The following is a 22,432-nucleotide window of genomic DNA, read 5'->3' as shown; positions in this document are numbered from 1 at the left end:
AAAAATAGCCAAACTCCGCCTACCCCCCCTGCCCCCTTTATTGAATCTGCTAACAGTATAGTTTTCCCCGAAGAAGTCGATAAACGGCTGCCACCTCCAAACGAACCCTAACATTGATCCGCTCAGGGCAAACTTAATCTTCTCAAGCCTGGGAAAACCCAGCCATGTCGCTAGCCCATTCCCCCGATTTTGGGGGCTTCGAGTCCCTCCATGCTAGTAAGATCTGTCTCCGGCTACCAAGGGGGCAAAAGCCAAAACGTCAGCCTCTCTCGACCCCTGGACTCCCCGGTCTTCCGACACCCCTGGATTCGGCGCCACCCTCGTTTTTAGTACCGTGGACATGACCACCACAAATCCCTGCCAGAATCCCCTGAGCTTTGGACATGCCCAAAACATGATTTGCGGGCCCACCTGCACACCTCATACACCTGTCCTCCACCCCAAAAAACCTGCTCATCCGGGCCACCGTCATAATTGTATCCGACTGAGGCTGGCACATGATGAAGTCGCATTGTCTCTGCGCAGGGCATCCTCCCACAAACCCGCCTCTAACTCCTTTCCCAGCTCAACTTCCCATTTTTGCTTTAGCTCATCTATCTGGGTTTCCTCCCACTCCACAAGTTCTTTTTAGATTTCCAATACCTTCCCCGCCCCCAACCCCGCTCTAGAAACTACCTTGTCCTGTATCCCCTGCGGCAGTAGAAGCGGAAAGGCCGAAACCTGCCTCCTCACAAAATCCCTAACCTGCAGATAACGAAACTCGTTCCCTCCCGGCAATTCAAACTCCATTTCCAGATCCTCCAAACAAGGAAAGCTCCCATCAATAAACAGGTCCCCAGCCGCTCAATCCCTGCTTTCTGCCACCTCTGAAACCCCCCATCCATCCTACCCAGTACAAACCTGTGATTACCACAAATTGGAGCCCACACTGACGCTCCCTCCACCCCCATAAGCTTCTGCCACTGCCCTCGAACTCTCAGGGCCGCCACTACACTGCTGGCGAGAACGGCAGAGGAGCTGTTACCAATACCTCCAACTTGCGCCCTTACATGAGGCTGCCCCCACACGCTCCCACACTGACCCCTCCCCCACTACCCATTTTCTAATCATGGCTATATTTGCCGCCCAGTAGCAGTTCCTAAAGTTTGGCGGCAACCCCCGGCTCCGCTCCAACAGCACTTTCTATACTCGTGGGGTCTTAGCCACCCACACATACCCGGAGAGCACCATATTCACCCGCTTAAAAAAAGGCCTTTGCGATAAAAATAGGGAGGAACTGGAAAACAAACAAAAAACTCGGAAGAACTGTCACTTTTGGGGTCTGTACCCCCCCCCTGCCAGTGACAACGGGAGCATGTCCCACCTCCGAAAGTCCTCCTTCATTTGTTCAACTAACTGGGCCAAATTTAACTTGTGTAACTGCTCCCATCCCCGTGCCACCTGAATACCCAAGTAGCGAAACACTCCCTACCACCACTTTAAACGGCAACTTCCCCAGATTTCCCCTGAGAACTGGCCAAATACCCCTAAGTTCCACATAATCCCCCCACCCCCCCTGACAGGTCAGAAATATATAGGAGTATGTCGTCTGCATATAACGAGACCCTGTGAGTGTACCCCCCCCCCCCCCCCCCAATACGAGCCCACTCACTCAGCGCAATCGCCAATGGATCTATAGCGAAGGCAAGCAACAGTGGGGAGAGGGGACATCCCTACCTTGTCCCCCCATGCAATCTAAAGTAGTCCGAACTTACCCGGTTCATCTGCACACTTGCCACTGCTGCCTGGTACACCGGTGAGCTTGGGCTCCAACTCATACAGCCAACTGTAAACCTCCTTGAACACCCCGTTCACTCCTGCTGGGTTCAAGACTGCGTCCCCGTCCCCCCATCCTTCACTCTTCCTGTCTCCCTGGCCGCCTCCTTTTTCCTGAGCTGAAGTGCTAGCAGCCTACTGGCCTTCTCACCACACTCGCATATCGCCCCTCTCGCCTTCCTCAACTGCCCCACCACCATCTCTGTGGATATCAGACCAAACTCCATATGCAGCTTCTACCGCTCCTTCAACAACCCTGCCTCTGGGGCTTCAGAATACCTTCTGTCCATCTCCCAAACCAGTATATCCATCTTTGCCTGCTCCACCTTCTCGCTATGAGCCTATATCAAAATTAACCCCCCCCCCCCCGCCCCCTAACCACTGCCTTCAGTGCCTCCCAGACAGTTGCTGCCAAAACTTCCCCCGTGTCATTTATCTCCAAATAATTCTGAAAAGCCTCCCTCACCCGCCCGCACACCCCCTCATCCGCTAACAGTCCTACATCCAATCTCCATTGCGGGCGCTGACCCCCCTCCTTGCTCACCCGTAGTTCCACCCAGTGTGGGGCATGGTCCGACACAACAATAGCCGAATACTCGGCATCCACCACTCCCGCGGCAACGTCCGGTTCAAAACGAAAAAAGCAATCCGGGAGCACACTTTGTGAACAAGGGGGAAAAAGAAAACTCCTTCGCTCTTGGCTGTCCAAACCTCCACGGATCTACCCCTCCCATGTGCTCCATAAACCCTTTTAGTTCCTTTGCCGCAGCTGTCGCCCAACCTGTCTTTGAACTTGACTGATCCAACCTCGGATCAATGACCGTATTAAAGCCCCCCCCCCCCCCAACCCATGCAAGTCCAGGTCCCGAATCTTCACCAACACTCGCCTCATCAACTCTGCGTCATCCCAGTTCGGTGCGTAAATTATCACTAATACCACCGGCATCCCCTCGAGCGACCCACTCACTATAAAATACCTACCCCCTGAGTCCACCCATCTCTAATTTGTTGATTTATACTCGCTACATATACATTGGGGGACCTACAAACAACTCCCACCAATGTTTTCTGCTCCTTGCTGTTTCTTAACTCCAACCAAACTGATTCTACTTCTTGCTTTTCTTTCTCTCTACTGGCTTTATCCCAACCTTTATTATCAGGGATATCCCAACTCCTTTTCCATTTTTTTGTTCCTTCTGAAAGTTATGCATTCTGCAATATTAAATTTCCAACTGTGGTTACTTTATAACTCTGTCGCTGTAACTATTATCAGCTAAAACCTATTAAGCCCAATCTCCTATTAATTCATCTAATTTGTTGCAAACTCTTTATGCATTGAGATCTAGTGCTTTTCGTTTCAACATTTTTCCTGACATCACCTTATCACCTTTGTTACTTTCAATATCCCTTCCTGACACGCTCTGCTTATTTTTCCCCAAAATGTTTCCCTGCTCCAGAGCCTTGATATTTCCCAGTCACAATGGTGCCATCAAGCAGGCTAAGCAGACATTCACAGTGAAGAATTCTCATAGACAGCAAATCGAGAAGTAACCAGCAGGTTTTATCATTTAGTTTTTATGATTTTACAGAAAGCAGAATAAAGGTTGGGGCAAGTTCAGAATTGAGGGAGAAGCTGGAATATTTTTTTCAAGCAATTTCAGAAAATCTATGGAAATGTTATCATTGAGAATTTTAACATCTCAAGTATGAAATTAGTTTTTCAGGATCCGAAAGGTTTCTCAGCAGCAAGTATGACTAAGTACAATGTTTAAAAACTGCTTTTTCAAGGGTTTTCACAGCGAGGAAAAATGTAACCCATGTAAAAAGCAGCAGATCATGTTATTTTGTGTTTATATCTGCTAGAACATCAGCCATGCACCTTTTGGAAGATCAGGGAGTTGCTGAGAGCGACTTCCACCTTTTAACTAGGCTGTCAGTTTCACAAAGCACTGACAACAGTAATATGTAGCTGTGTTTTACTTGAGTATATTTTAAATACTTATGAAATTCATCTTTTGCATGTTTACATTTTTTTGTAATACCGTAATATGCTTATTAAGTTTAACATTTTCATCAACAGTACAGCGTTTACCCTATTATTTGGGCAGCTGGACGAGGTCATCATGAAATTGTTGAACTTCTACTGCAACATGGAGCCAAAGTCAATTGTTCAGACAAAGTAAGTATGTAATAGATAACACACAATAAAATACCTACTACTAACTTTTACATTGAAATGCAACAAAATATATTTTTCATTTGATAAATTCAGAAAATCCAGATTCATATTAGTTTTTTTTTGCTTCCTGATTCAAGGAGTCATTTGTGCATTAAAGGAAAAGCAAGTAGTGAAAATTGCAATATAAGCTATTATGGTTGCCTCTTCTGGTCAGTGTAATTCTTGATAAAATGTTAAGATTTATAGTTTTGTGTTTCTATGGATAGCACTATAGTATATCACATTTTGGGGTAAAATTCAGATGGTAAGGACATATTCAATTTTATATCAGTGGATTTCCTGGACAACAGCATGATAGTCCTGAGGGAGCATGTAGACACCAAACTATGCCCGAGTGAGAAGTAGATTGAGTGAGAAGTTGGGAATTTGGTTCAGGTGGGAATTCGGTGCACAGTGGGAAAGATGTGTACCCTTTTCTGCTTTTTATTCGGCCTCCAGTGGTTGGTGAGTTTCCTCCTTTTTCTCCAAGCTAGGTGAGTGCAACTTTATCTGTGTAAATTATTAACTCATTGACTAATTAAATAAATAAGGTTGCACTGGTGTGCTGTGACTGCAGCATGTGGGATTCTGTGGAATGCGCTGTCCCAGACAAGTATATCTGCAGAAAATGTCTGCAGCTTAGGCAACTTCGGCTCTGAGTTACTGAGCTGGAGTCTTGAGTTGCGGATGTTACAGAGCATCAGGGAAGAGGAGAATTACCTCAACTGCTTTGTTGGAGGGAAGTAAAGCTCAGAGTCTGTTCTCGACCACGTGGGGTCGTAAAAGTTGCGTTTATTCGGTATTGCTGTGTGCACACAGGAGAAATAGGACCTGCTGCTGTTTCCAGCTCGCACAAATCTGTTCTGATCATAGTCAGAATTACACACATATATATTTAAGGTTCTTTCAGATTTACAAATCGGCTTTGACGTGATCAATTCAGTCGGAACAATACAAGGTGATCAGTATGCATATTTTCTAGTCTCTTTCATGGGAAAACGATCAGCTAATACAATGCTTCTTTACAATCTCCTGGATTCTGATCCTATACCCTGAATTTCTGGATGGGGTGTTAATGTGTTTTTACCCCTTGCACTGGGCTGGACAATGAATCTCTTACAGACAGGCTGGAGCCACGATGTCTGTGACATGGACCCCCTTTTCTTATCCGAATGCCCTGTAAGATGATTGCATTATCTCCAGTGCAGGTGACTTTTCGTTAAGATCCTTTAACCCCTTGCTTGCTGGTTTTTCCCTTGACCTGTGCTGTTATAATGCTTGAGACATCTTTTATTATTTCGTACATCAATTCTGACACACATATAAAGCAATTTATTCCGCTAACACTCCCCCCTGATGGCTCTTGATAACACACATACTCAAGAAAGCCATAGGTACTCTCCTTTCTCTCTGTGTACTTCCTTTGGTTGAAAACATATTTATAGCTATCTTGTGGATTATCATGCCTACTGCCCATGGATGTCTTCCTACCGTTTTACTTATTTGTTGAAGACACCGACCGTACCTGATCCCATCGGGTGGCCAGCCCTCCACGGAACGTGTCCTAAACAACATGGCTGTAAATTCCAGACGCTCCTTTCTCCTCCCCTCCCCCGTCTTGGATGAATGCCATTGGGGTGTGCTGAGGGGCAATTGGCTTTTCCCCTGCGTTTTTTTTGCTTGCAGCACATAACTGCTGCCCATATCAGTGCAGCACATGTACCCTCTCCTCCCTGTCTCCCATATGCCTGCTAATCGACCCCCTCCGAATATGTCCCACCAATGGTGTGCCCCTGAGAGTCTTATCTTGATGGCGGTCTGGAGCGCTAAGTTCACCTGAATTCTCCCCTTGCTAGTTTGTTCTGCAGACTGCCTGATATAATCCTGGGCATATTTGTTGCTTGTTTCATTGCTTCACGAATTATACTACCCTCTGTCTTGTCAATGTACAGGGAATCGTCCCACCAGGCTCCGAATAAATACCCTGATGCGCTCCCTGGCAGGTGCAATTCTCCTACTGTCAATGAGACTGTGACTTGCAAACAGAAGCTATGGCTGCTACCACAAAGTAAACCCCCTGAGATGATCTCCATCTCCGGCATTGTGAAGCACCACTTGTGTCGGCCCCACCTGTATAGCTTTGAAGGTAATATATTGACCAGCACTTTGCTGGTCTTAGACAGGGGCCCAAGGGTTTTGCATGCGCACACAATATAATGTATTGACTCTGAACAGCACTCCGCAGTGCTTATGTATGCCAAACCGTCGCTGTGTGCAATGTACCCCCTGGATCCGGTTTGATAGATCCAGCCCTCCTGTACTGTCCCCAGGGATTCGAACCTGTAACTGTCCTCAAAGGTTCCCTTTGTTTGACCCTCCTATATAGCTTCGATTCTGGGGCTATCCTGTAGGTATAGTCATTTATGGCTTCCTGCAGTCTGGTCTCTGCCCAAATTATAGCATGAGGGTGACCATAGCATTTGGAGCACAAAACGTCCAATAACCTTGTAACTTTGTATGTGATTTCTAACGACACCATGGTGACATCATGTAGTAGTAATTTTGGCTGCTCAATCCTAACTAACCCGTCTGGGGGAAGTTCAATCATTTGGGGGCATTTTGTGGGCTTTTGATATCCACAAGTGCTGAGATTGTAGCATCTTACATCTTTCACTTTAGTAATGGAGAGGGATAGGTACGTGCAACAGGGCAAGGTTTACAATTGGGGGAAGGGTAAATACGATGTTGTCAGACAAGAATTGAAGTGCATAAGTTGGGAACATAGGCTGGCAGGGAAGGACACAAGTGAAATGTGGAACTTGTTCAAGGAACAGGTGCTACGTGTCCTTGATATGTATGTCCCTGTCAGGCAGGGAAGAGATGGTCGAGTGAGGGAACCATGGTTGACAAGAGAGGTTGAATGTCTTGTTAAGAGGAAAAAGGTGACTTATGTAAGGCTGAGGAAACAAGGTTCAGACAGGGCATTGGAGGGATACAAGATAGCCAGGAGGGAACTAAAGAAAGGGATTAGGAGAGCTAAGAGAGGGCATGAACAATCTTTGGCGGGTAGGATCAAGGAAAACCCCAAGGCCTTTTACACATATGTGAGAAATATGAGAATGACTAGAGCGAGGGTAGGTCCGATCAAGGACAGTAGCGGGAGATTGTGTATTGAGTCTGAAGAGATAGGAGAGGTCTTGAATGAGTACTTTTCTTCTGTATTTACAAATGAGAGGGGCGACATTGTTGGAGAGGATAGAGTGAAACAGATTGGTAAGCTCGAGGAAATACTTGTTAGGAAGGAAGATGTGTTGGGCATTTTGAAAAACTTGAGGATAGACAAGTCCCCCGGGCCTGACGTGATATATCCAAGGATTCTATGGGAAGCAAGAGATGAAATTGCAGAGCCGTTGGCAATGATCTTTTCGTCCTCATTGTCAACAGGGGTGGTACCAGGGGATTGGAGAGTGGCGAATGTTGTCCCCCTGTTCAAAAAAGGAACTAGGGATAACCCTGGGAATTACAGGCCAGTTAGTCTTACTTCGGTGGTAGGCAAAGTAATGGAAAGGGTACTGAAGGATAGGATTTCTGAGCATCTGGAAAGACACTGCTTGATTCGGGATAGTCAGCACGGATTTGTGAGGGGTAGGTCTTGCCTTACAAATCTTATTGAATTCTTTGAGGAGGTGACCAAGCATGTGGATGAAGGTAAAGCAGTGGATGTAGTGTACATGGATTTTAGTAAGGCATTTGATAAAGTTCCCCATGGTAGGCTTCTGCAAAAAGTAAGGAGGCATGGGATAGTGGGAAATTTGGCCAGTTGGATAACGAACTGGCTAACCGATAGAAGTCAGAGAGTGGTGGTGGATGGCAAATATTCAGCCTGGATCCCAGTTACCAGTGGTGTACCGCAGGGATCAGTTCTGGGTCCTCTGCTGTTTGTGATTTTCATTAATGACTTGGATGAGGGAGTTGAAGGGTGGGTCAGTAAATTTGCAGACGATACGAAGATTGGTGGAGTTGTGGATAGTAAGGAGGGCTGTTGTCGGCTGCAAAGCGACATAGATAGGATGCAGCGCTGGGCTGAGAAGTGGCAGATGGAGTTTAACCCTGAAAAGTGTGAGGTTGTCCATTTTGGAAGGACAAATATGAATGCGGAATACAGGGTTAACGGTAGAGTTCTTGGCATTGTGGAGGAGCAGAGAGACCTTGGGGTCTATGTTCATACATCTTTGAAAGTTGCCACTCAAGTGGATAGAGCTGTGAAGAAGGCCTATGGTGTGCTCGCGTTCATTAACAGAGGGATTGAATTTAAGAGCCGTGAGGTGATGATGCAGCTGTACAAAACTTTGGTAAGGCCACATTTGGAGTACTGTGTACAGTTCTGGTCGCCTCATTTTAGGAAGGATGTGGAAGCTCTGGAAAAGGTGCAAAGAAGATTTACCAGGATGTTGCCTGGAATGGAGAGTAGGTCTTACGAGGAAAGGTTGAGGGTGCTAGGCCTTTTCTCATTAGAGCGGAGAAGGATGAGGGGCGACTTGATAGAGGTTTATAAGATGATCAGGGGAATAGATAGAGTAGACAGTCAGAGACTTTTTCCCCAGGTGGAACACACCATTACAAGGGGACATAAATTTAAGGTGAAAGGTGGAAGATATAGGAGGGATATCAGAGGTAGGTTCTTTACCCAGAGAGTAGTGGGGGCATGGAATGCACTGCCTGTGGAAGTAGTTGAGTCGGAAACATTAGGGACCTTCAAGCAGCTGTTGGATAGGTACATGGATTACGGGAAAATGATATAGTGTAGATTTATTTGTTCTTAAGGGCAGCACGGTAGCATTGTGGATAGCACAATTGCTTCACAGATCCATGGTCCCAGGTTCGATTCCGGCTTGGGTCATTGTCTGTGCGGAGTCTGCACGTCCTCCCCGAGTCTGCGTGGGTTTCCTCCGGGTGCTCCGGTTTCCTCCCACAGTCCAAAGATGTGCGGGTTAGGTGAATTGGCCAATGATAAATTGCCCTTAATGTCCAAATTGCCCTTGGTGTTGGGTAGAGGTGTTGAGTTTGGGTAGGGTGCTCTTTCCAAGAGCTGGTGCAGACTCAAAGGGCCGAATGGCCTCCTTCTGCACTGTAAATTCAATGATAATCTATGATTAATCTAGGACAAAGGTTCGGCACAACATCGTGGGCCGAAGGGCCTGTTCTGTGCTGTATTTTCTATGTTCTATGTTCTATGTTTACATCCTAACCTGTCTTGTCACATGTGTGCAATACTCCTGACAGTACAACCTTCCAAGGCCAGGCTCCCACAACAAAGGGGTGCAGACTGGCCCATCCGGCTTTTATATTCAAATACGGACCAAATACCCAAGCTTCCCCTTGTGATTCTGTTACATTACATGTATATCCCCACATTCTCAAACCAGTGTGTACATCATATTTGCCCTTTATGAGCTTGTGACCCTCCGAGTCCAGTTCAGTTTTTAGTACCAAGTCAAAAGGAGTGGTAAACCACCACCCTTTTGCACGTGTCTTCAGAAAGTGCCATCCTGTGGGTCGCTTAATGCTGTTTGTCCCCCAGTTGGCGTTGGCCCAGTCGCAGCCTGGATCCTTGATTCTGATGGGTCTACCGGGTCTTTCAAGAAGCACCAAAACTGTGCACTCTGCCACCGTCCTTCCCCACGCTGTCATGATCACTTAGGTTTGATGGTTGTCCGGTGTGACCCCCTCCGAGATCCACGTGTTCGGTTTCTTTATCCATTCCCCCGTTCCTTCTGTGGGGAGTTGCACATATTGCCCCGGATGCAAGCTAGTGTGGTCGCGGATGAATACCGTGGGTGCCTCCCAGGTCTGTCCTAGGCATACCTAGGACAGGAATCTAACAAAAGATGATATGAACCCCTCATAACTGGGGGAAGTTAGACATCTTTTGGTTCCTTGAACATTTTAATTTGAGTATAATGCTTCCACTTCGGCGTGCCTTTCATTTCAATTAAGGCACATGTATCCCCTGCAACAATCACTCCATGCGGTCCTACCCACCTGGGCTGTAAGCCTGCCCTTTCTGGAAGCACCTTAATCATGACTGTCCCTTGCATTTGGGGTCTGGCAGCGGATGCAATCCCTTTCTTTTCCCAATCTCTCACTTCTCCCTTTAAACTGTGCAGCTGTTCCACTAGGAGCCTGAGAAATGTAAACACTTTCTCCCTTGCATTACAGCTCTCTGCGCCCCCGTTACTATGTCCTCTGGGAGTGCCATAGTCTCCCGGTCATTCATTTGAAAGGTGTCAGTCCTGTCCCTCTTGCTCTTGTGGCTCGCATTTTCATGAGTTTGGTGGGTAAAATCTTTGCCCAACCCCGTCCTGTGTCTACTAAAGCTTTTGTCAGACTGTTCTTAAGGGTCTGGTTTGTTCCTTTAATCATGCCGGAACTCTGGGGGTGATACGAGACGTGAAATCGCTGTTTGACTCATGTCATTATATATTTAATATCCACAGAACGCCTTCCATAACGAAGGTAATTTTTCAGAGCAGTCCTCTTTCGACTGTTCTTCCCCATCACCACCACTTGCAGCCAGTTTTCTTCTATTGTTCCTGTCCGTCTTCCAAATCTTCCTTTACCAAGTTGAAGACAAACTGGGCCGGCATACTCTGTCCCACTTTCATGCTGAAAGTCAACATGGTTCTATAAGAGCTACTGATTAGCCCTGTTCTCCTCAGCCCAGTGTTTTTTTCCATTTTCAAGTATTTTATCACATTACTGAATATTTTACATGCAGCTCTGTATTCTGTCTCCTCTGCAGGTGCAGTGGTGGGGGAGGAATTTAGCGAGCTGAACTGAGGGTGTAAATCATTAAAACTTGGAGGGGGGTTTGGTCATTCAGCCCGTTGAGCCATTTCATCATTCAGTAAGATCATGGCTGATCCGATTGTGGCCTTAATTCCACTTTCTGGCCTGCCCACCCAGTAACTCTCGACCCCCTTGTCAATCAAATATCTGATTAACTCCACCTTGAATATATTCCAAGATCCAGCCTCCACTGCTTTCTGAGGAAGAGAATTCTAAACATCTTCAGAAACAAAAAATCACACTCGTTTCTGTCTTAAAATAGGCGATCCATATATTTGAACTGTGCCCCCTCGTTGTCGATTCCGCCATGAGAGGAAACAGCTTCTCAACATCTACTCTTTTCAAGCCTCCTCTGAATTTTTATATATTCAATACGATTATCTCTCATTCTTGCCCCAGTAGTGCAGGCCCAACCTGCTTAATGTTCCCTCATAAAATAGCACCTTCATCCCAGTTCTCAATGTAGCAAACTTTCTCTGAACTGCTTCCAGTACTTGCAATAAAGGCCAACATTCCATTCCCTTTCCTAACTGCTTGCTGTGAATGCTAATTTTTGTGACTCATGTGTAATGACATCCCAGTCCCTCTTTACAGTACCATACTGCCGTCTCCATTTGGATAATCTGCTTTTCTATTTTTCCTGTCAAAGTGCACAATCTCACATTTTACTACCATCTGCCAAATTTTGCCTACTCACTTAACTTGTTTATAATCCTTTGCAGACTCTTTTGTATTCTTGCAACTTGCTTTCCTACCCATCTTTGCATCATATAAAAATTTGACCATAATACAGTTGTTGTTTTTTTCATTCACATCATTAATGCAGATTATAAATAGTTCAGAGCCAGCACTGATTCCTGAGGCACATTACTAGTTTCAGATTTCCAAGCTGAAAATGACGCATTTATCCAGACTATTTACAGTTTGTTAATCCACGCTCGATCCATGCTGATAGATCATGTCCAACACCATTAGCTCTTCTCTTACGCAGTCTCATTTTTTGTGGCATCTTATCTGAGAGCTTTTGAAAATCCAAATACAGTACATCTACTGGTTCTCCTTTATTCACTCTGTTTGTCACATCCTCAAAAAGCTCTAGTAAATTTCTCAAATTTATCTCACCAAATTTCTTGGTACCACATTTCATCTGTACAGCACCAATTTCAGCTGCACAGTTCTTGCACGCTCGGATCTTTCAAGGGTTGAATTCCAGTCCCTTGCCTTCAAGCATTTAGCTGATTCTCTGCCGTTAGTAGCTTCCTTGTAAACAGAATCCTACCTGTGCAAAGTTCTGCACAATGACACAATTCTTCCTGGAATTGTCTCAACTTTCAGCTCCCATCAGTCCTAATAGCTGGATCTTCCAGATCTGCCTTTACCTTAACACGATATGGCCGGTTCTTAGCATTCAGTCACCCAGAAAGTAAAAGAAACAGTGGCAGCAACCCTAAAAGTGCTTTCCAACTGCTCAGGAATCCAACTTTCTGACTTGCCTTGCCGATGGCTTTCTCTATCCTCTTTCCTCTTTATGTGCCATGCAACCTTTGTATTTTAATTTCATACCTCTTGCTGATCCAAGTCCAGGATTGCTGGGTTACATGGACATTGATTCTTTGTATCCAAAAATTATAATTGGCCATATTACAATTGGTGAAAACTCTTAAAAAGTATTTTCCGAACAATTTTAAAAACTATTACAGAGTCCCCAAACATTTGAAAGTGAAATCAAAATTTTCAAACTGTTACTCCTTCCAAGTCAAATGCTGTCACAATTTATAACATCTTAAGGGTCGAAGTGAGTTGAAGTCTTGCTCACTGAGTGCAGTAGGTGGGGATGGCTTCAGTTGAAGAATGAATGCAATCTTGAAAGGAAAATGGAGCATCTTTCTTCCTAACATTAATGTATTGATGGTGATATAAAATTAGCTATGGGTGAAATATTCACACAATGAGAAAGGTTTAGTTATTTTTCTGTATTTATTATGACTAATCTGCCATTCTGAACAATAGATAATTGTTTACTTTATAATAATCTTAATTGGCACAAATAGGCTTAGATTAACAATGCAATAAAGTTACTGTGGAAAGCCCCTAGTCACCACACTCTGGCGCCTGTTCGGGTACACAGAGGGATAATTCTGAATGTCCAGTGCAGCACGGTGGCGCAGTGGTTAGCACTGCTGCCTCGCGGCACCAAGATCCTAGGTTCGATCTCGGTTCTGGGTCACTGTCCGTATGGAGTTTGCACATTCTCCCCGTGTTTGCGTGGGTTTCATCCCCACAACCCATAAATGTGCAGGGTAGGTGGATTGGCCACGCTGAATTGCCCCTTAATTGGAAAAAATGAATTGGGCACTCTAAATTTATATTAAAAAAATTCAGAATGTCCAATTCATCAACAGCATGTCTTTTGGGACTTGTGGGAGGAAACCGGAGCACCCGGAGGAAACCCACGCAGATACGGGAGAACGTGCAGACTCCGCATAGACAGTGACCCAAGCTGGGTCAAGTGACCCAAGTGACCCTTGACGGAAGATGAATTGTTTGAATGATTTTAAACCAAAAGCAAGACATACAAGTTGATTGGAAAAATAGTGGATAACTAATTTAATATATATTTTTTTTAATTAAAATATTTTTATTCTCCTTTTTCACATTTTCTCCCACATTATTTACACCCATCAACACGAAACAATAATCAGCAAGATATGTCAATCCCCATAATAACAACGATCCCATCCGCCCACCAACTCCCAAACATCAGCCCGTTTGATAAAAAGGAATCCGGGATTACCCGTAGTCACCCTTAATTTACACAGCCCCCCCCCCCAAAAACTAATGTTCGATGTTATCCGGTTCTTGAAAGTGCATAATAAATAGTGCCCATGACTTGTAGAACCCCTCCGAGCTTCCTCTCAGTTCGAACTTAACCTTCTCAAGGGTCAAGTATTCCAACAGGTCCCCCCGCCACGCCAGGGCACTGGGTGGAGAGGCTGCTCTCCATCCCAGCAGGATCCGCCTTCGGGCGATCAACAAAGCGAAGGCTATGATATCTGCCTCCGCTCCCGTTTCCAACCCTAGCTGATCCGACACCCCGAATATGGCCTCCTGGGGACCCGGGTCCAGTTTCACACGCACCACCTTGGAAATTACCCTAAATACCTCCTTCCAGTACTCCCCTAGCTTTGGACAGGACCAAAACATATGAACGTGATTCGCGGGCCCCCCCCGCAACGCTCACACACATCCTCTACTCCTTCAAAAAATCGGCTCATCCTTGCCCTCGTGAGGTGCGCTCTATATACCACCTTCAGCTGTATCAGCCCCAACCTCACATATTAAGTCGAGGCATTCATTCTCCGGAGCACCTCACACCAGACCCCCTCCTCTATAACCTCTCCCAGCTCTTCCGCCCACTTTGCTTTGTTCCCTTCCAGTGGTGCCTTATCCTCTTCCAGAATAGCTCCGTACACCGCTGACACTGCCCCCTTCTCCAGTCCCCTTGTCGTCAACACCTCCTCCAGCAATGTGGAGGCCGGTTCCTCTGGGAAGCTCTGTATTTCCTTCCTGGCAAAATCCTGAACCTGCAAGTACCTAAACACTTCTCCCTGCTCTAGCCCATACTTCGATTCCAGCTCCCTCAATCCTGCAAACCGACCCCGAAGAAACAAATCTTTTAGCGTCTTAATCCCCTTCTCTTCCCATTTCCGAAAACTTCCATCCCACCTCCCCGGCTCAAATCTGTGGTTCCCCCGAATCGGCATTTCCCTTGATCCTAAACCCAACCCGAAGTGTTGGCGAAACTGCCTCCAGATTTTCAATGAAGCTATTATTACCGGACTCCCTGAATATTTCCCCGGAGCTATCGGCAGCGGCGCTGTTGCAAGTGCCTTCAGCCCCGGCCCCCTGCACAAACTCTCCTTCATTCTGACCCATTGAGAATCAACCCCTCTGACCCAGCTCCGCACCTTCTCCACGTTCGCTGCCCAGTAGTAGTACAACAGGTTCGGGAGACCCAAACCCCCTGCCTGCCTTCCCCTCTGTAGCAGCACCTTTCTCACTGGTCACCTTCCCTCCCCATATGAATGAGGTAATCCTTCCCTCAATCTCCCTGAAAAAAGACTTTGGCAGGAAAATCGGTAGGCATTGAAAAATAAATGGGAATATAACTAATTTAATATTGAAAGTGATTTCACTTTCATCAAATTCTAAATATAATTGGATATATCAATTGCTTATTGTAGCCAAAGTCCTACCAGAGTAATTCATGCTAGGATTGATCTTAATAGAACTTTTGCCAGTACTGGGTGTGGGAATTGCGAATGAGATTTAAAAAAAAAAGAAATTAATGACAATGGCTAAAGTTCTGAAACTAACACAATATTGTTTATATGGGGCTACTATAAATTATTTAAAATCTTCTGTTTATCTTATTTATATTGATGTGTGTACGAAGGGATTCTAATCATAACTCCAGTACGATCTGAACTGAGGATTATCACAAGTATAGCATGCAATATTGAAAAAGTCTTCAAAAAACATGTTTCTGCTGTTTCATTTGTGAATTATAGATTATGAAGTAACCGATTTATAAGAAGATAAATTATAGTTGCAGAACTCATGTTTTGACATTTTGTTTCCCAGTATGGAACAACTCCATTGATATGGGCTGCCAGGAAGGGTCACCTTCAGTGTGTGAAGCATTTGTTAGAAATGGGTGCTGATGTCGATCAAGAAGGAGCTGTACGTATCCCCAACTATTTGTTTCTCCATCTAATATATGCTTAAAATGAATTTTAAATTATTTTCCGAGAATTAAACAATTTTTGTACATTTAACATTTGTGCTAGTGTAATGAACTGTGCTGGTGGGAAAGATCGATGGTAAAAATGGATCATGGCAGACCGTTACCTTTCTAAAGAATCTCACAAACTGAATTAATGTACCACCAATGAAGCTAATCCATAAATCAAGAGCAAGATTAACATGGAAGTCCATGGTTTCCAATGCCATCTCAGTGCATGGTACCTGAAAAGAATGGACTGTTTTTGAATTTTGTGTTGGCAAAAAGAATATTTCAGTCTACAGGTACTTTTACGAATAGCCCCTGAATGAATTTGAGTTGAAAATACGTGCTAATTTTCCCACCAAAATTCAGAATTACTTGGTGTAGCAGAGCTAAAATGATTTGATGTTCAGGACCTGATGTTGTGAGGCCTTGCACGATATGTAGTTCTGATGTAAATTTGAACCGATAAAAGGCAAACATCGTAATATTCAGTATAACAGATCAAGTGAAATAGTCTGAATTTTAAAATTCATTGAATTTTACGATGAATATTATTGGACATATCAAATAAGACAGTTCTTTGTTGATTCTTAAACTTATCTTTTTCCTTTCTTTTATATGGTTTTGTGATATTGAAAATTGTTCTTTAAAGGAGTCAGGGTAACTTGATCTACTAGGTTTATAATGTTTTGGTATCTGTGGTCATGAAGTCTTAATCTTGTTTTTCAAATATTTGGGCTCATGCACTTCCCTCCTCCATTTTGTTTTCCATTATCACCTGACCCCAGCCACTTTGATCATGTGGAGTTGTATTTGTGTAGTTTGTCTGCGAAATACTAATCTGGGTATGACTGGCATTTATTCTGTGTAGGGTACAGACATGTCAATAATATTTAACAGTAAATATAGTTCTTCACACAAGTTATTTTGGGAGAGTTAGGTGTAGCTGATGTACACTACCTTAAGTGCTGATCTGCATACGGTCTGCATAATCGAGATAACAATGCTTCATAAATCCAGTCTGCATATAGAAGTATTTCATAGTCCCTCCTTGCACTCAGTCCCTTGTTCAAATTTGAAATGAACCATTCCTACTGAATTAGGTTTGTTGCGACATGCATGGACCTCTGACTTACCTGCTGCTTCTCTGCATAATTTTCCATATATATTTCCTGAGTCAGTAACCACTGGAATTCGTTTTGAGAATTTGACCTATTTACTACTATTTCTATTTGGACCCTTATAATTCCATTTTATAAGAAAAATCAAACACAAACTGGCTGTGGCAATAGTCTTGGTTATCTTTTCATCTCTCAATGTGGCTTTAGCTTGACGGAGTAATCCTCTTGGGTGGATGACATAAGATTTCAGCTTTGAAATCATCTGCCTAGACTAGTCTGTTCAGAAGGCATTTGAGTGAAGAGTTTCTATATAATTTACTTGGAATAAATTACAACACCTAATTAAAATTTGTTTTTTAAAAAGCTTTTCTGTCTGAGAATATGCACATGTTTCCAATAGAACATAGAACAATACAGCGCAGTACAGGCCCTTCGGCCCACGATGTTGCACCGAAACAAAAGCCATCTAACCTACACTATGCCATTATCATCCATATGTTTATCCAATAAACTTTTAAATGCCCACAATGTTGGCGAGTTCACTACTGTAGCAGGTAGGGCATTCCACGGCCTCACTACTCTTTGCGTAAAGAACCTACCTCTGACCTCTGTCCTATATCTATTACCCCTCAGTTTAAAGTTATGTCTCCTCGTGCCAGCCATTTCCATCCGCGGGAGAAGGCTCTCACTGTCCACCCTATCCAACCCCCTGATCATTTTGTATGCCTCTATTAAGTCTCCTCTTAACCTTCTTCTCTCCAACGAAAACAACCTCAAGTCCATCAGCCTTTCCTCATAAGATTTTCCCTCCATACCAGGCAACATCCTGGTAAATCTCCTCTGCACCCACTCCAAAGCCTCCACGTCCTTCCTATAATGCGGTGACCAGAACTGTACGCAATACTCCAAATGCGGCCGTACCAGAGTTCTGTACAGCTGCAACATGACCTCCCGACTCCGGAACTCAATCCCTCTACCAATAAAGGCCAACACTCCATAGGCCTTCTTCACAACCCTATCAACCTGGGTGGCAACTTTCAGGGATCTATGTACATGGACACCTAGATCCCTCTGCTCATCCACACTTTCAAGAACTTTACCAATAGCCAAATATTCCGCATCCCTGTTAATCCTTCCAAAGTGAATCACCTCACACTTCTCTACATTAAACTCCATTTGCCACCTCTCAGCCCAGCTCTGCAGCTTATCTATATCCCTCTGTAACCTGCTACATCCTTCCACACTATCGACAACACCACCGACTTTAGTATCGTCTGCAAATTTACTCACCCACCCTTCTGCGCCTTCCTCTAGGTCATTGATAAAAATGACAAACAGCAACGGCCCCAGAACAGATCCTTGTGGTACTCCACTTGTGACTGTACTCCATTCTGAACATTTCCCATCAACCACCATCCCCTGTCTTCTTTCAGCTAGCCAATTTCTGATCCACCTCTCTAAATCACCCTCAATCCCCAGCCTCCGTATTTTCTGCAATAGCCTACCGTGGGGAACCTTATCAAACGCTTTGCTGAAATCCATATACACCACATCAACTGCTCTACCCTCATCTACCTGTTCAGTCACCTTCTCAAAGAACTCAATAAGGTTTGTGAGGCATGACCTACCCTTCACAAAGCCATGCTGACTATCCCTGATCATATTATTCCTATCTAGATGATTACAAATCTTGTCTCTTATAATCCCCTCCAAGACCCACTACGGACGTGAGGCTCACCGGTCTATAGTTGCCGGGGTTGTCTCTGCTCCCCTTTTTGAACAAAGGGACCACATTTGCTGTCCTCCAGTCCTCTGGCACTATTCCTGTAGCCAATGATGACATAAAAATCAAAGCCAAAGGTCCAGCAATCTCTTCCCTGGTCTCCCAGAGAATCCTAGGATAAATCCCATCAGGTCCCGGGGACTTATCTATTTTAAGCCTGTCCAGAATTGCCAACACCTCTTCCCTACGTACCTCAATGCCATCTATTCTATTAGCCTGGGGCTCAGCATTCTCCTCCACAACATTATCTTTTTCCTGAGTGAATACTGACGAAAAATATTCATTTAGTATCTCGCCTATCTCTTCAGACTCCACACACAATTTCCCATCCCTGTCCTTGACTGGTCCTACTCTTTCCCTAGTCATTCGCTTATTCCTGATATACCTATAGAAAGCTTTTGGGTTTTCCTTGATCCTTCCTGCCAAATACATCTCATGTCCCCTCCTTGCTCGTCTTAGCTCTCTCTTTAGATCCTTCCTCGCTACCTTGTAACTATCCATCGCCCCACCTGAAACTTCACACCTCATCTTCACATAGGCCTCCTTCTTCCTCTTAACAAGAGATTCCACTTCCTTGGTAAACCACGGTTCCCTCGCTCGACGCTTTCCTCCCTGCCTGACCGGTACATACTTATCAAGAACACGCAGTAGCTGATCCTTGAACAAGCCCCACTTATCCAGTGTGCCCAACACTTGCAGCCTACTTCTCCACCTTATCCCCCCCAAGTCACGTCTAATGGCATCATAATTGCCCTTCCCCCAGCTATAACTCTTGCCCTGCGGTGTATACTTATCCCTTTCCATCATTAACGTAAACGTCACCGAATTGTGGTCACTGTCCCCAAAGTGCTCTCCTACCTCCAAATCCAACATCTGGCCTGGTTCATTACCCAAAACCAAATCCAACGTGGCCTCGCCTCTTGTTGGCCTGTCAACATATTGTTTCAGGAAACCCTCCTGCACACACTGTACAAAAAACGACCCATCTATTGTACTCGAACTATATCTTTTCCAGTCAATATTTGGAAAGTTAAAGTCTCCCATAATAACTACCCTGTTACTTTCGCTCTTATCCAGAATCATCTTCGCCATCCTTTCCTCTACATCCCTAGAACTATTAGGAGGCCTATAAAAAAACTCCCAACAGAGTGACCTCTCCTTTCCTGTTTCTAACTTCAGCCCATACTACCTCGGAAGAAGAGTCCCCATCTAGCATCCTCTCCGCCACCGTAATACTGCTCTTGACTAGCAGCGCCACACTTCCCCCTCTTTTGCCTCCTTCTCTGAGCTTACTAAAACACCTAAACCCCGGAACCTGCAACATCCATTCCTGTCCCTGCTCTATCCATGTCTCCGAAATGGCCACAACATCGAAGTCCCAGGTACCAACCCATGCTGCCAGTTCCCCTACCTTGTTTCGTATACTCCTGGCATTGAAGTAGGCACACTTCAAACCACCTACCTGAACACTGGCCCCCTCCTGCGACGCCAGATCTGTGCTCCTGACCTCTATACTCTCATTCTCCCTTACCCTAAAACTACAATCCAGGTTCCCATGCCCCTGCTGCATTAGTTTAAACCCCCCCAAAGAGCACTAACAAATCTCCCCCCCCCCCCCCCCCCAGGATATTTGTGCCCCTCAGGTTCAGATGTAGACCATCCTGTCTGTAGAGGTCCCACCTTCCCCAGAAAGAGCCCCAGTTATCCAGAAATCTGAATCCCTCCTGCCTGCACCATCCCTGTAGCCACGTGTTTAAATGCTCTCTCTCCCTATTCCTCATCTCACTATCACGTGGCACGGGTAACAACCCAGAGATAACAACTCTGTTTGTTCTAGTTCTGAGCTTCCATCCTAGCTCCCTGAAAGCCTGCCTGACATCCTTGTCCCCTTTCCTACCTATGTCGTTAGTGCCAATGTGGACCACGACTTGGGGCTGCTCCCCCTCCCCCCTAAGGACCCGGAAAACACGATCCGAGATATCACGTACCCTTGCACCTGGGAGGCAACATACCAAACGTGAGTCTCTCACGCTCCCACAAAATCTCCTATCTGTGCCCCTGACTATAGAGTCCCCAATTACTAATGCTCTGCTCCTCTCCCCCCTTCCCTTCTGAGCAACAGGGACAGACTGCGTGCCAGAGGCCCGTACCCCATGACTTACCCCTGGTAAGTCCCCCCCCCCCCCCCACAAGTATCCAAAGCGGTATACTTGTTTCTCAGGGGAACGACCGCAGGGGATCCCTGCACTGACTGCTTTTTCCCAGTCCCTCTTACGGTTACCCACCTATCTCCAATCTTTGGTGTAACTAATTCCCTGAAGCTGCTATCTATGACCCCTTCTGCCTCCCGAATGATCCGAAGTTCTTCGAACTCCAGCTCCAGTTCCCTAACTCGATCTTGGAGGAGCTGGAGATGCCTGATTCTCTCATTTTTCACTATAGCATCTTCATTCAAATTTGGTGAGGACATTTTCAGCCAGTTTGGGGGAGGTGAGGAAGTTAGATTGAAGATGAGCGTAATTTTTAAAACTCATCAATTCATAGAATCATAGAATTTACAGTGCGGAAGGAGGCCCATCGAGTCTGCACCGGCTCTTGGAAAGAGCACCCCACTTAAGCCCACGCCTCCACTCTATCCCCGTAACCCAGTAACCCCAGCTAACCTCTTTTGGATACTAAGGGCAATTTATCTTGACCAATCCACCTAACCTGCACATCTTTGGACTGTGGGAGGAAACCGGAGCACCCGGAGGAAACCCACGCAGACATGGGGAGAATTTGCAGACCCCACACAGACAGTGACCCAAGCCAGGAATCGAACCTGGGACCCTGGAATTGTAAAGCATCTGTGCTAATAACTGTGCTACTGCACTGCTCATTCATGTTTCATACATTAAAATCATGAGCTTTAAGTGGAGGCATATTATACATACAAAGAACAAAAAACAAAGAAATGTACAGCACAGGAACAGGCTCTTCGGCCCGCCAAGCCCGTGCCAACCATGCTGCCCGACTAAACTAAAATCTTCTCCATCAGGGCTCACAAGGGGAAAACAGAGGCCAAAGAGAGGGAAAGATTACTGGGGGAGATTTTGATTGTGGATAAAAGATATGCGGAGGCCCCGGACGAAGGACTATATAGGGAGAGGCGAAGACTCCAGACGGAGTTTGACCTGCTGACCACAGGGAAGGCAGAGGCACAGTGGAGGAAGGCACAGGGGATGAGATATGAATATGGGGAAAAGGCGAGTCGCCTGTTGGCCCACCAGCTTCGTAAGAGGACAGCGGTGAGGGAAATAGGGGGAGTTACGGATGAAACGGGAACTACGGTGCGGAGAACAGGGAAGGTAAATGAGGTGTTTAAGACCTTTTATGAGAGGTTATATAGGTCCCAACCCCCGGAGGGAAAAGAGGGGATGCAGCAGTTTCTGGACCAACTAACGTTCCCAAGGGTGGAGGAGCAGGAGGTGGCAGGCCTGGGGGCGCCAATTGGGGTGGACGAAGTGACCAAAGGGCTGGGGAACATGCAGGCAGGGAAGGCCCCGGGACCTGACGGGTTCCCGGTGGAATTTTACAGGAAATACGTGGACTTGTTGGCCCCGCTGCTGTTAAGAACCTTTAACGAGGCCAGAGAAGGGGGGACTCTACCCCCGACAATGTTGGAGGCGATGATATCACTAATCCTGAAGCGCGATAAAGATCCGCTGCAATGCGGGTTTTATAGGCCTATCTCGCTCCTGAATGTGGACGCCAAGTTGTTGGCAAAAGTGCTGACAATGAGGATAGAGGATTGTGTCCCGGGGGTGGTGAACGAAGATCAGACAAGGTTCGTAAAGGGGAGACAATTGAATGTCAAC

General features: G+C 45.5%; 1 protein-coding gene across 4 annotated transcripts in view; it reads left to right on the top strand.

Moving 5' to 3' along the window:
* Positions 1-22,432, top strand: part of LOC140410523 (kinase D-interacting substrate of 220 kDa-like) — a 267,277-nt gene that overhangs the window by 100,820 nt on the left and 144,025 nt on the right. For all 4 annotated transcript variants that reach the window (XM_072498731.1, XM_072498730.1, XM_072498728.1 and 1 more), the window contains exons 6-7: positions 3,896-3,994; positions 15,527-15,625. In XM_072498731.1, coding sequence (XP_072354832.1) covers positions 3,896-3,994; positions 15,527-15,625 — 198 coding nt within the window. The remainder of the gene's footprint in view (positions 1-3,895; positions 3,995-15,526; positions 15,626-22,432) is intronic.

The sequence above is a fragment of the Scyliorhinus torazame genome, chromosome 4 (assembly GCF_047496885.1).
Source record: "Scyliorhinus torazame isolate Kashiwa2021f chromosome 4, sScyTor2.1, whole genome shotgun sequence".
Classification (NCBI taxonomy): domain Eukaryota; kingdom Metazoa; phylum Chordata; class Chondrichthyes; order Carcharhiniformes; family Scyliorhinidae; genus Scyliorhinus; species Scyliorhinus torazame.
This window is presented reverse-complemented; position numbering and strand designations above follow the sequence as displayed.